Source organism: Brachycentrus maculatus, unplaced genomic scaffold, assembly GCF_059751285.1.
Source record: "Brachycentrus maculatus isolate JH-2025_06_01 unplaced genomic scaffold, ASM5975128v1 h1tg000452l, whole genome shotgun sequence".
Lineage (NCBI taxonomy): Eukaryota > Metazoa > Arthropoda > Insecta > Trichoptera > Brachycentridae > Brachycentrus > Brachycentrus maculatus.
Genome location: NW_028281199.1, coordinates 1,334,015 through 1,346,983, shown reverse-complemented (window position 1 = coordinate 1,346,983; position 12,969 = coordinate 1,334,015). Strand labels below are relative to the sequence as shown.

General features: G+C 34.5%; 1 protein-coding gene across 1 annotated transcript; it reads left to right on the top strand.

Annotated features, from left to right (window-relative positions):
• The first annotated feature begins 901 nt into the window (after nucleotides 1-901).
• LOC148302454 (uncharacterized) lies at nucleotides 902-12,724 on the top strand. Its single transcript, XM_088271582.1, has 12 exons — nucleotides 902-1,024; nucleotides 1,653-1,767; nucleotides 2,193-3,374; nucleotides 3,458-3,653; nucleotides 3,751-4,403; nucleotides 4,477-4,627; nucleotides 5,055-5,190; nucleotides 5,738-5,957; nucleotides 7,291-7,379; nucleotides 8,189-8,392; nucleotides 9,048-9,168; nucleotides 9,911-12,724. Exons 3-12 carry the CDS (start codon nucleotides 2,338-2,340, stop codon nucleotides 10,101-10,103), a joined length of 3,000 nt encoding a protein of 999 aa, XP_088127708.1. The 5' UTR covers nucleotides 902-1,024; nucleotides 1,653-1,767; nucleotides 2,193-2,337; the 3' UTR covers nucleotides 10,104-12,724.
• Nucleotides 12,725-12,969: the final 245 nt, after the last annotated feature.

Genomic DNA, 12,969 nt, shown 5'->3' with positions numbered 1-12,969 from the left:
TTTGGCAATTGTGATGCTCCATATAACTAGTGAGATGTACTAGATACAAGTATTTTTAGTAAAATTCGTAAATGCACTATCCTACAAAACTAAAAAGAACACATTTTTGTAAAAGGAGATTTGCCGCCAATCGAAAATTGACAAGTGTTAATTACGAGAAAAAATATTTTTTACTTTGTTGAAGTATTAATTTTTCAAAATATATTTATTACTATTCCCGAAAATAATTCTAAGATATCCTTATGTCTGACATTTTTTCAACTTTAAATTTCTGGTTTGCACTCAAATAATGGTTATCACTATAAATTTGAATGTTTTGCCATGCCAACATTAACTTTTTTTAAGTATCATTTAAAGAATATTTTCGAGAATTAAACAATCATTTTGAGACCATCAATTTATGAAGAAAAAAGCATTGTGTATATAAAATTAGTTTACATAAATACATGTACAATAAACCCCCCTATAGCGTTCAGATAGGTACTGAGTTTATCAATGGGAACGTTGTAGGGGGTTAATGTTTTTAAAATGTATTTTAATTTTAAATGACTCATTTCAGTCTTTTCCGCTGGTTAAAATAAAAAAAATACGATTTTATAAATTAACCGCATATAACATTCCCTCTGATAATATGGTACCTATCTCAACGTTATAAGGGTTTTTACTGCACTATCAATCCAGTGGCCTGTGCATCTGCAAAGTACTAGAATAATTATTAGAATAAAATTATAATAATAGGCGACTATGGTCGCATTATAATTTTGAACCTCCCTATATTTTTTTTAAGAAACGGAAATATTTTAATTCAATATACTAATTTTATCAATTACAAAATAGCCTCTTCAAATATGGATTTCATTAGTGGACGAGTTATGCATGGCGGGAATAATACACAAAAAATCAAATTAAATAGTAAATACGGCGAATGTATCGAAAATCAAGCATGGCGATGTGTGAAAATGACAGCCGCTGTCATCGACGTTGAGAAAAACGAGAAATACCCTACGCCTGGAAAATCTCACTAGTAAAGTATTTACCAAAGTTGTTATATTTTTATGAAAAGTTACATAGTAAATCAATCTGTTTTTCTCAAATATCAGGACAATGATTGTCTCTTTTTACTTATTAGCGTAATTTAACACGATCGAAACGTACGTAAGGGTGCATGAATCCTCACCCTTAACTCGCGACGCAGCCGGAAATTGTATATACTGGCCCCTAAAGCTTATAACAAAATAGGAATCGAAATATCTCTATCCTTGTTCTACTAATTATATGCCACGGGAAAATAGAAAGAGATAGTAAAAACTTCACCGTAGCGAGAAATTTTCGTTCCATTGAGTTAAAAAGAAATGGAGCGTATTTTGTAATGCGCTGTCTTTCTCTTAATATAACTTACACACTTGTGAATGGTCTTTTAATGTTGAAATTCGTATACTAAACTTGCGATCTGTGTTGAGCGTGATTCCCGGGAGTAGCGCCGGAGTATTGATTTGTTTATTTCCAGAAAGGGAATTGTGCTAATTTGGTTGGGCCGAATAAATCACATAGAAACGTTATCATGAAATTTTATTAACTTTACTACTGTTGAATTATTCTGTTTCCGTGTTCTGTTGATGTTTCGAAAATGATCTACCGGAATATTCATTTAGATATGCGCGCGACTGCACAAGAGTGCACTTCGCAAAGGGAATTTCGTATATTTGGATTTTAAGACATTATATTGTGGATGTATTGATCTCAGCTGTTCGACAGATTGGAAATGAGGTATGAGTTTTCTAGTTTTCTTCATCCATATTTAATATTATTTACATGTAAATCTTTTATTAAATGTTAGTAATATATTAGAAAATAATTATATTATTGTTAAAACATTTCAAATTAATTAATACATTGCAGTTTGTTGTGTTATGTTTTAAGAATAGTTTTTTTTTCATCTTTTATCCATTTTGTGTTTTATTGATGAAATGATTATTATTTCGAATCCGTTTGTTTAAGTAACTAATTTGCTGTTGTAAGTTAATAATATTAAAATGTTCGATTTAAAGATATCAAAATATTCGTAAATTTTGGGTAACCTTACGTTTATATTATTCATTCAGTAGTTAGTAGAGATTTTTAAAACTTTAAAAAATATATAAAACTGTTTATTTGTATATTATAATTTATTAAGCTTTTCATTTTAATTCCAGCCAAATGTTTGTACTATGAAGTTTTGATCAACCAAAATGAACTAATCAGAATATCAAAATCACTTAATCTTTATAAAAATTCAAACCAGGCAGTCATGTTGGAATTGTCTTCTCTGGGCATTAAGAAAGAAGGATCTGGTTTGAGATGGAAGTGCAGAAGGCAACCGGCACAGGAATCCTCGAGCTAGACACGGTGAGAGCTCTGCATCAGACTGTTGTATCACTCCGAGCGGCTCTCGAAGCGTCAAAAACTGAATTACACGACTTGCGACACAAGTATGAATCTCACTTGGACAAATCTCTGTACTCTGACACTTTACAAAAGCTAACTCGAGAAAATAAACTTCTTCGAGAACAGATTTTTGGGTCCCAAGAAATAAACACCCAACAAAAAGATAATATTGTCAGTGAACCATCAAATGAACCGGTTCCCGAACATACCAAAAAGGTACACTTTAATCTAGATCAACCATCAACATCAAAAGGTTACATCAACATCGAACAAAATGTCGATAGAAGTGACGAATCTGAACTTATTGATAGTATTACTATCACAGAAAAGGAAAATGTAGAATTTTCAAAAGTGCATTCAGAAGAACCAACAGATTCCATCGAAGAAGATTCTATAAAAAAAGAGACAGTAGAAAATGTCAACGAATCTCATTTTGATTCATTTGCCAAAGAACTTCATGTTTCGGAAGTTTTTGTGAATCATTCTGAAGAAAAAATCACTAATGAAGAAATTATCGGAGAACATGAAACAAGAATAGAGTTGGAATCGAGATTTGACCTAACTATCAAAGTCTCAGCCACTAAAACCGGCGAATTACGACCCGTCATTGTCGGATCTAATGATACAAGCTTTATTAGCTTTGTAAACGATCCGGCATCAAAATTTAACCAGACTTATACTGAGATTGCGGAAGACACTAAAATTACTGTTACAACATCAGATAATGTCAATATTATCAACACACCTGTTGAAGAAGATAATTTAGCAAGTTCAGATAGCAAAAATAAAATGGCTGGTTCAAAAGAAAATGACTCTGTGAATATTACAAATGACAAATTTAATGTTCAAGTTAAAATTACGTCGGAAGAAGATTTAGTTATTGAACCAACTCCGAGGAAAAGAAGCAATTCTGATCATCTTGCTGCAGAACCAGACGATCTTAGTATAAGGTAGTGAGAAAAATTGATAATGAATTTTTATGTCAAATTGTGCCTGAAAACTGATTAAATAAAATAGTCTTTTTTCACTATAGATCAATATCCGAAGGTGACAACTCAGTTTTCTCTGAAACCGTCGGTGGAGGAGGTTTCGGAGGGGGTGGAGGAACGAGTAGTAGCGGAAGAAGAGTGTACGAACAAGACAGCATAAGTGGAAATGATTCTGAAGAAGTAGATGACATAGAACTTATCTTCACTACAGATGAGACCAAAGAACTAACAGGGTTTCAGGTATAAACTTAATTAAGTATGAAGGTATTATATATACATTTCACTTGTGTTGTAGATCTGAAACTATGTAACATATTTTGATGTATTTACTCCGCAGGAAGATTTAGTGTCAATCACAGAAGATGGCAATTGGAATGCAGGACACAGAAGTGACGCATCTACTCCTGTTTTATTGAGGTTCAATCTTTTGGACCCGGAATCGAGAAATCGCGACCTCACCGCGAACAGAGCCGAGTCGACGGAGAACTTTGAAAATGAAAACCAAGAAAACTCAAACCTCCAGGGAGTCATGGCCGACACGGAACTGAATATACGGAAAGGGATCTTAAGGAAAGGTAATCGAGGGGAGAAAAGTGAATCGCTCGACAGCGGAGCAGAGGGCCGAAGGCCATTTCTACGAACCTCTAGCAGTAAAAATTACCTGGACGCCTCGGAATCTACTCAACAATTCAGGAAGAGTTTTGAAAGCACCGAAAGTTATAGTTTCGATAATCATAAATCTTACAGTTTCGACAACACGAAGTCCTCCAGCTTCGATAGAGGCTCCAGCATGGATGCCGAAACAAGAGAACTTAGCTTTGACCAAAGAGATGAAAGTCTGGACCAGTTTGATGTATCAAAGACGACTTTGAGGGCTCAATATTCGGTATATCTCGAAACAGACATCTCAAAGTGCGGTGTCATGGAGGATGACAGTTGCGGGAATTTAAACATACGAAGAAATACTTGCCCGAACCCATTTCAGTACAGGTAAAACATTTTTCAACATTCTCCCTGCTCTTTTGACAGCGTTGTAGATTATTTCAAAGTGTCATCCTTTTAGACCGCTTCCGCACCGTGAGGTGGTACGGGGGGGAACTCGCCCCCTCCTCGCCCTCCCGGGTCCCCGTGCCCCTCGCCGCAGCAGCGCAGCGCAGACACACATCAGTGCACTGCCAGGCCACTGGCGCTCAGATACGCACCTCGCTAGGAAGGTAACATATATAACCCAACCTAACAAACATTGTAATGTAATATGATATTTTCTCTCTGATCAGACATAAACCACTACAAATACATACTCAAAGTATTAATATTATTTCATTATATATTACCCTTTCTTTTGGCATTTCTTATGTAACCAAACCTATGCGTATAACTTAAGTTATCTAATTTTGTAAAGATATTGACATTCTAACCTTACTCAAGCTCCATAGCTTCCACTCTTCACATATCACAGATAAATGTAGAGAAGTTCTTATAACCTAGCAACAGTCAAATATCAATCCAATCTCATGCTCAAAAAGACAGCTACGATGTATGACCAAAATTCTATTGCTGAAAGTAAATCTTGATCATATTAACAGTAATTTTAATTATTGCCCTCATCATCTGTTGGTTTTTGGTATTTTATGTCTTTAGATTCTGCCGACAGCATTGACAACTCTTCCCGGCAAGGTTCATATGGAAAAATATCCCACCCACTTGGTTCCGACCCCTCCGGCGCTGACATCACGGCGGTCAGAGGAATCTCGGAGGGTTCTACTTAGTGACATAGGTACGTAATATTTCGAGAATACACTATTATCTAAGATATCTTATCTTTCTTTATAATATATATAGCACTGATCATTCTTTAAATAAAATGTAGTCTTTAAAGAATTGTGATTTGTATTTTGCGTAATATTTACAAATAATTCCCACAAATTGAAACTCTGAGTAAAAACTGAACTTACTTTATGAATTATTTATAACCCCCCCCCCCTCCTCTGGGAATCCAACCCGGGACCTCCAGAATGGTAGCCGAGCGTGCTGACCATTGCACTACGGAGGCATTACATTATATTGTCTACCGATTTCGAAGCTAACCGCTTCTTTTTCAAGACAGGTCTTGAAAAAGAAACAAAACGTTAACAAATTAACATAACAAAGTTTTATTTTAATTATAAAATGGAAAATCACAATGTTATTGCTTCAAATATAAATTATAAGAGCTGTTATCGTAATAGATCTTGACAATCACACAATATCAGGAGTCTTTCCTGATTTCCTAATACCCTCACACAAGAACCATCACCTTTTCCATTGATTCCACTATTCTTTAGGGTTCACTTCGATGGTTCCGGAGTTATCCCGCTCTGCGGAGCCGGTGTGGGCGGGCATGCAGCCAGTGCCTCCGGGGTGGGCGGGGATTGCGGGCGGAGTACCCGGGGCCCTGGCGCCGATGACCCCGCGCCCCCTGTGCTGTGCCCAGCACGCCGCGCAATGCTTCGGGTCCGTGCCCTCTTCACCTACCAGACAAGAATCCGGCAACACCAGCTCGAGGTAACTCAGTCTTCTAAACCTTTTTTTATATCATGAAATTTTGTTTTGTGTACAAAATGTATATTGCAATGGAATGCAGCAGGTATTTTTTTACTATTTAATATGGCTACAAAAGTTTTTTTTTATAATTTTAATTCATGTTCTAGACATTTCTATTTTTACAATCATAAAATTAATAACGCAGTTCTCTCCAAAAGAGACTACGCTCTTGTGCATGGAGAGGGACTTACACTTATTATTTATTGTTTATGTTTGTTGGTAATATAATTTTGGTAATATAAACTAACTAACTAACTAACCATCACGCCGCTTCCCCGCAGGGGTAGGCAGAGAGAATAGAGCGCCACACCACTCTGTCCTTGCAAACATTCTTCGCCTCTTCCACGCTCATGCATCTCCTCATACATACCCGCCGATTGTTACGACTCCTAACCTTTACTCCTTTGGTAATATCTAAGAAAGAAAAAAAATGTATATAATTTCAATAAAAATAAACTGTATTACCAACAAACATGACTAACAAGTGTAAGTTCCTCTCCAAGCACAAGAGCTCTGTCTTTTTATTGGAGAAAACTGCATTTTTAATTGTAAGATTTTATGTTTAGAAAATGAATTAGAATTATAAAAAAACTTTTGTAACCATAATTGAATAATAAAACATTTAAATAATATATATATATATATATATATATATATATATATATATATATATATATATATATATATATATATATATATATATATATATATATAATTTATTTTTATCATTTTTTATGTTTTTTTCTTTCTTATATTAATATGTTTATAATCTATTAAATTACATATACATGTCATATTTCCGTAACCAGGCCAATGACAATGATGATTTTTTTATTTATTATGGTTGTCAATTCACCTCGTTAAATAAAATATTTGTCCGCCTGCGTAGTGTTATGTCAGTCAAATAACTATATGTTAAAACAATCCTTACATATGCAATTTAAGAATTACTTTCACATAACACAAGAAAGAACCTTTCAGCAAAGCACGCAATATTTATTTCATATTACCCTGCACTGGTACCTGAATCGCAGGACTGCATCTTGCCTTCATTTAATTAACAATCAATGTAATACTGCTTCGATGCAATGCAGTGCCCTATACACCATTTGGTGTGGAAAAGGATTACAAGATGTTCTCTAATGTTAAGGTGGGTTTATACTTATGACTGTTAAATATTTTTCCTGAAACCACAATGTTCACACTTATAATGCCAGCAGGTAGCATATTTTCTCAATTGAAAAAAACTGCATTTTGTTTAGTGTTAATTTTTTATTTGTTTATTTTTGTTTAGATATTGGTCCAAAGGCTCCATGCAGAGATCTGTTTCCGGAAGAATGGGGGAAACCATTATACCAGGTTTGCACAGGATTGGTTCTCTCGGTAAGAAACATTTCGACCATATATTTTAATAATAAACATTCTTAGAATCAACCCTGCATACTTGCACTATAGCATTGTTCACATCAAATATTAAATCACATGAATTTTTAAAAACTCGGTACCTACTTAGAATCCAATAAATATTTAGATAGCGATTTCGTTTTTATTTTTATTTCAAATCAGTTCTTATCGGCGAAACATAATATCGATGATTTCTATAATTACTAGGCAATTTTAAAATACTTAGGACCTATTTAGAATCATACATAGATAAAGAGAGCATTTGAATTTTTATTTTTATTAAATCAGTACTCTGTGGGCGATTTTTGAAAACTCAGTACCTATTTGAATGATATTATGAAAACGTTCCGTTGTGTTAGCTTGCATTTGATAGCTTGCATTTGTTAGTATGAATAATTCACCTTTTCTATTGTAAAAAAAAAACATAAGAAATCAATCAACAACAAAAAAAGTTAGTAATAAAAGAAAGAGAAAAGAGGGTAGCTTTTAGTCAACTTTTGATGTGGTAATACTCTTAAAGTCTCTTAGAATAAGCTCGTCAAGTATTTAATCACATATGAAGAAAAAAATTACGCTGTCATCCATTTTGAAATTGTCATGTCATATTGATTATGCTACTAACATCTTGTTTTGCATGTGATTCAATATGAACAGTGCTGTGATAGTGTATACAATTTTTTTGCATATATTCAACAAGTATCCATTGGTTAAAGAACAATGTTCTTTGGTAAATTTCCTTCCTTTGAAAAGAATATTCAATTTAAGTAATATTTTGTTTCTTTACACAGACCAGCCGATGAAATGGCGGGGCTCTCTGCCGGAACTGCGGGCGCCCTCTTGTCCCCACGGGGGCCACGCGTCCCGCGGGCCTCTCCGCCTGCGCCACCGGCAGCCCGGAGACAGCGAGGACTCTACAGAAGAGTTGCTCGACGAAGCCGACAGGTTCTTGCGCAGCTCAATCGACTGCCTGACCATTGGAAGGACGACCGATGGTTTGTACAAATTGACAATCTTTACGCTTTGACATCTCAACATAGATGGAGAAGAACATGGAAGTCAGGGTATTTACAGGGCTTATGACTTGTCATAGGCTGGTTTAACTGATCACTTTTTACACATGTAATATTCACCATTCCATCCATGTTTGACAACCACCCTACTCAAATTTTTGGAACTCCTAGATATATTGATCGAACTCGTGACACAGTACAAGTGAATTTACAACAGCCATCTGTGTTGGAATAGGGAAAGCTTTTATTAAGCAGAGACTCTTTTTATTTGTATGCGAGGTCCGAACCAAAGTACATACATGTGCGAGTTTGCAGCAGTATCTATGGTTGATTTAAGTAAGCTTTTTACTTAAAGGAGACCCTTTTAAATATATACAAGATCCAAGGTGAATTATTTTACATACTGGGAGGCGCCTGAAAACATGATTAAAAATTTTTATAACCCTCACAGTTTGAAAAGTTATTTACTGATATTTATCAGAATTCCATATTCTTCATCGTAAAAATAACTCCTATGTAGATATACTCAGATTTGTGAACCAGGCTTTAGACACACCCAAAAAAAAAATTGACAATGTTTTGTCAAGATCTTGATGTGAATTGTCTAATTCAGATTTTTTTTTAACATTATCAACAGACGAGTTCTGCCCATCCAACTACAGCCGACCATACTTACCGTCGGGACCAAGGCAGCTGCGTTTGGGCCATCTAGTCAAGGTCATTGCGCCTCACGGAAGGATTGCACTCGGCAAAGTGAAGTAAGAGAAATTACTATGTACGCTTGATATAAACGCACCTACTCGCGAATATCTTGAAGAGACGCGCCAAATGGGTTGGTCACGTGTTGAAAAAGGAGGGTTTCCTGCACCTGATAATAGAGGGAACAAACGCCAGAGGTTTTATAGAATTATTTCACGTTAATACGTGAAAACGCCTGGATTTTAAAAATATTTTTATGTTTATGCTTAGCTACCATGCTGGAAGTTCCGGGTTCGTTTCCCACGGGAGGGTGAAAATAAATATTAGTGATTTTATACTATAATATTTATTTAATATTACCCTGAACTGGTCCCTGACACAGAAGTGATCACCTTGCCTTCATGTAAGCAACGTTCAAGATAAAACTGCACCAATATGATGCAGTGCCCTATGCACCATCGGGTGCTGATAAGGGTTAGAAGAAGAGGAGAAGACCAGGATATATAATATCGATATGTGTGTTCACCTGCTTTTAGGGCCAAAAAGAAAATTTTTATATATTTTTTTAGATATCTCATCAAAGAAGAAGAAGAATATGGGAGTCTGGGCATTTATGGCGCTATATTCTTCTTCATCTTTGATGTGATATCAAAAATAGTATGGAAAATAACTCCTTTAATTGGAGATAATCCAGATTTGTGAACAAGTATTTGGATACACTCAAACTGTTGTAAGACTAGATATTTTTTTAGCAATATTTTGAGTGTTTGAATATTTATTTTATTTTTTGTTTTTTGACAGATACGTTGGTATAGCGGGCGGGCCCTCAGCACCGGGCACCACAGCCCCCTTGTATGTGGGGCTGCAGCTCCCCCCCGGCACTTCGGGGGGCGGAGACGGCTCCTTCCGGGGCCGCCGCTACTTCCACTGCGAGAAGGGCCGCTCCATGTTTGTGCCCTTTTCCAAGGTAGTCATGGCCTGGGCTGACTGTTGAATCACTTATTTTGATAATCTTTTATATTATCTACGTATTTACATGTAGCACTACGAGCCTAACCTAAACTGACTTGACTTTACCTTATCTTCTACCCAACCTAACCACACCTGACTTTGTCTTATCAAAACAAGGTGTTATTCTTCCTTTTTTAATATATTGTTGTCATTTGTCCTTTTTGGTAACATCCCCGACAATGCGGGCTCTGCAATGCTGCCCTCACCCGAATTATGTATAATTTTACCGTTATATTAGTGAAATTACTTGCACATATTTTGAAAAACCTTCAGTCAATAAACAAATCAATAAATATTTTCACATAACCAGAAAAAACTGTCAGTATTTGAATTTTAAAGAAACCTTGAGTAATATCCCTTTAATTGACTGACTCTATTTTGAAGCCGATGGTCCATAAGCTAATGTCTCAACAGAATTTTCACTGATGTTCTAGATCAGTGGTCCAGAACCTTTTTATCGCCATGAACCAGTTAATGTTTGATAATATAACCGCGGCGCGCTTAGGGGATTATTACGTTGATTATTTATAGTTTTGATTGTTTTGATTTAGTAATTTCAATTTAATTGTATCTAAACATGCCCTCAAATTAAAATATAGTATATATATATAACCAAAAAATTATACAAAATGATTTAACTTTTAGACTCATTAGAATGTTAAATGAATATATACCCTAAGCTCTTTCTTTGCAACGGGACGTTATAGGAGACAATGACACCTGAAGTGTGTTGCTTGTGTCCAATTTATTCCTTTGTTATGATTGCTGTCACTCTAGAAAGCAACCCCGCTTCACACAGACATCGGAAATGGCAACATTAAGTTTACCTGGTACTGATCCGTGGCCCGGGGATTGGGGACAACAGATCTAGTTGACTTAGTTGAGAATTTAATCCGGGATGTCGTGCATAGTATCCAAAATTAAATCACTCCATTACCAAAATAAACCTTAATTTACAATATAGTCATTTTGTAACTATATTTTTACGGCATTTTGTATTTCTTGGCCTCCTATTGATGTCATTATAGGTATTTAAAATATTTATGTAATTAATATTTGACGCACTAATTTTGTGATTTTATAACTTGGAGATGTACTTTCTTTTAAAATGACTTTATATCTTTATAATTAAGATATAAAGTAATTTTATTATATTAATGTTTTCAGGTTATAATATTTATATAACCAAAACTATTTATCATATTAAACTGTTGAAATACGAGAAGTTAAGGAAAACATCAAATCAGTATTTCTTGGTAATAGTTTCTTTGAAAATTATTTCAAGGCACTAAATAATAATAAAATGGCTCTAAACTTGCCGTAAAATATGACAATTATAAAACTTAAATGTTCTCATTAGCTTTTATGTCGGTGTTACTGGATGTTTGTTAAATGTTAATTTTAACTTCTGAATTTGTTCTACGTGTACCTCCTTAGTGCTTAATGATAACAGGTGTGGTAGCCCGGTTTGTGTATGGGAGTCCAGGGAACGATGGAGATTGTCAGGACATGTTTTTGATGTTATTATGAAGAGTGAAAGTCCTGCGCAATTCCAATTTAGCATTAATGCCATACTTGCCACAGTATTCCACCTACCTTTAAGTACAATGAATATGCCAATATGAAGGTTGTGTCTGCATAAAATTCCCTGATGCCAGCATTTTGACCTTTTTGTCATCGTTCTCCATATAAAGTACATACTTTCTCTGTCATCAAATATCTCAATAGGTACTAATTATTTTTATATAAATGTAATTGATGTCATCGGAATTCTTATAAAGGTAAGAATCGGAGATGTATCTTAAAGTTAAGGCTTCTATTTTTGTGTGTTAAACTTTAAAATTAGTACATAAACCAATATTATTTTTCTATACTCAAATAGAAATGTTACTGATATCTCAATGTAAAAATGTACTATTGAATGTTGACTCTAAAATTTTAAGGAGTTTTAAGTGTTGATCAATTAAGTCTTAAAATAATATTCGCCTCGTCATCATTTGATCATCATCGTTAAGTAATGAGGACCAAATTGTATTTATCGTTCTCAGTACGGATTATTCACTTTTGCGTGAATTTGTCTTATTATATATCTATTTAAATATCATTAGTCTTTGAGGATTTTCTTCTTAGCGAAGGTTTATGAATGTCTCTGTTGTGTGTTGCAAGTTCAAACCGACACAAACTAAACCAGCAAAGGGAGCGCTGTATATTTACCTTGTGTTACATATATTTTATTTGATATAAAGGACTAGGGTTATAAGCTCATGATAGTCATCAACTGATTTTAATGGTCCAAATTTCTATGAAGTATTGCTATTTGTTTCAATATTTTCCTTAAAATAAAATAATAAAAATCACCAAACAACTTTATGAGATTTTTGCCACATTCTAATAAGCGCAAACTACAATAAAGGAATTTGGCCCTTTTTAATAATATGGAATATTAAATTTATTATGGGATGAATACATTTATAAAAATCATAAAAGGTTTTTTTTTATTATGATATGATGTGTACATTATTTCATTCATAGTTACATCCATAATAATACATAATATAAAGTACTGAGACATTTAAAGTCGCCTTTGATTAATCTTTAGCTATAATCATTTTTTCATATACATATTAAATATAATGAGTTGGTATTAAACTGTGAAAATACACCACCTAGCCTATTTTGTTGCACAAAACATGTGAATCTTTAATTATTGTTATCATGCTGTGAAAGCAATACATAACCATAGAAAAGTCATAGTAAGCAAAAGGGACCTAACACAAAAACTTTTCTTGTTATTGGTAGGTACCTACAATGGTGTTGCCACCATTTCCACAGATAAAGTTTGTCCAATC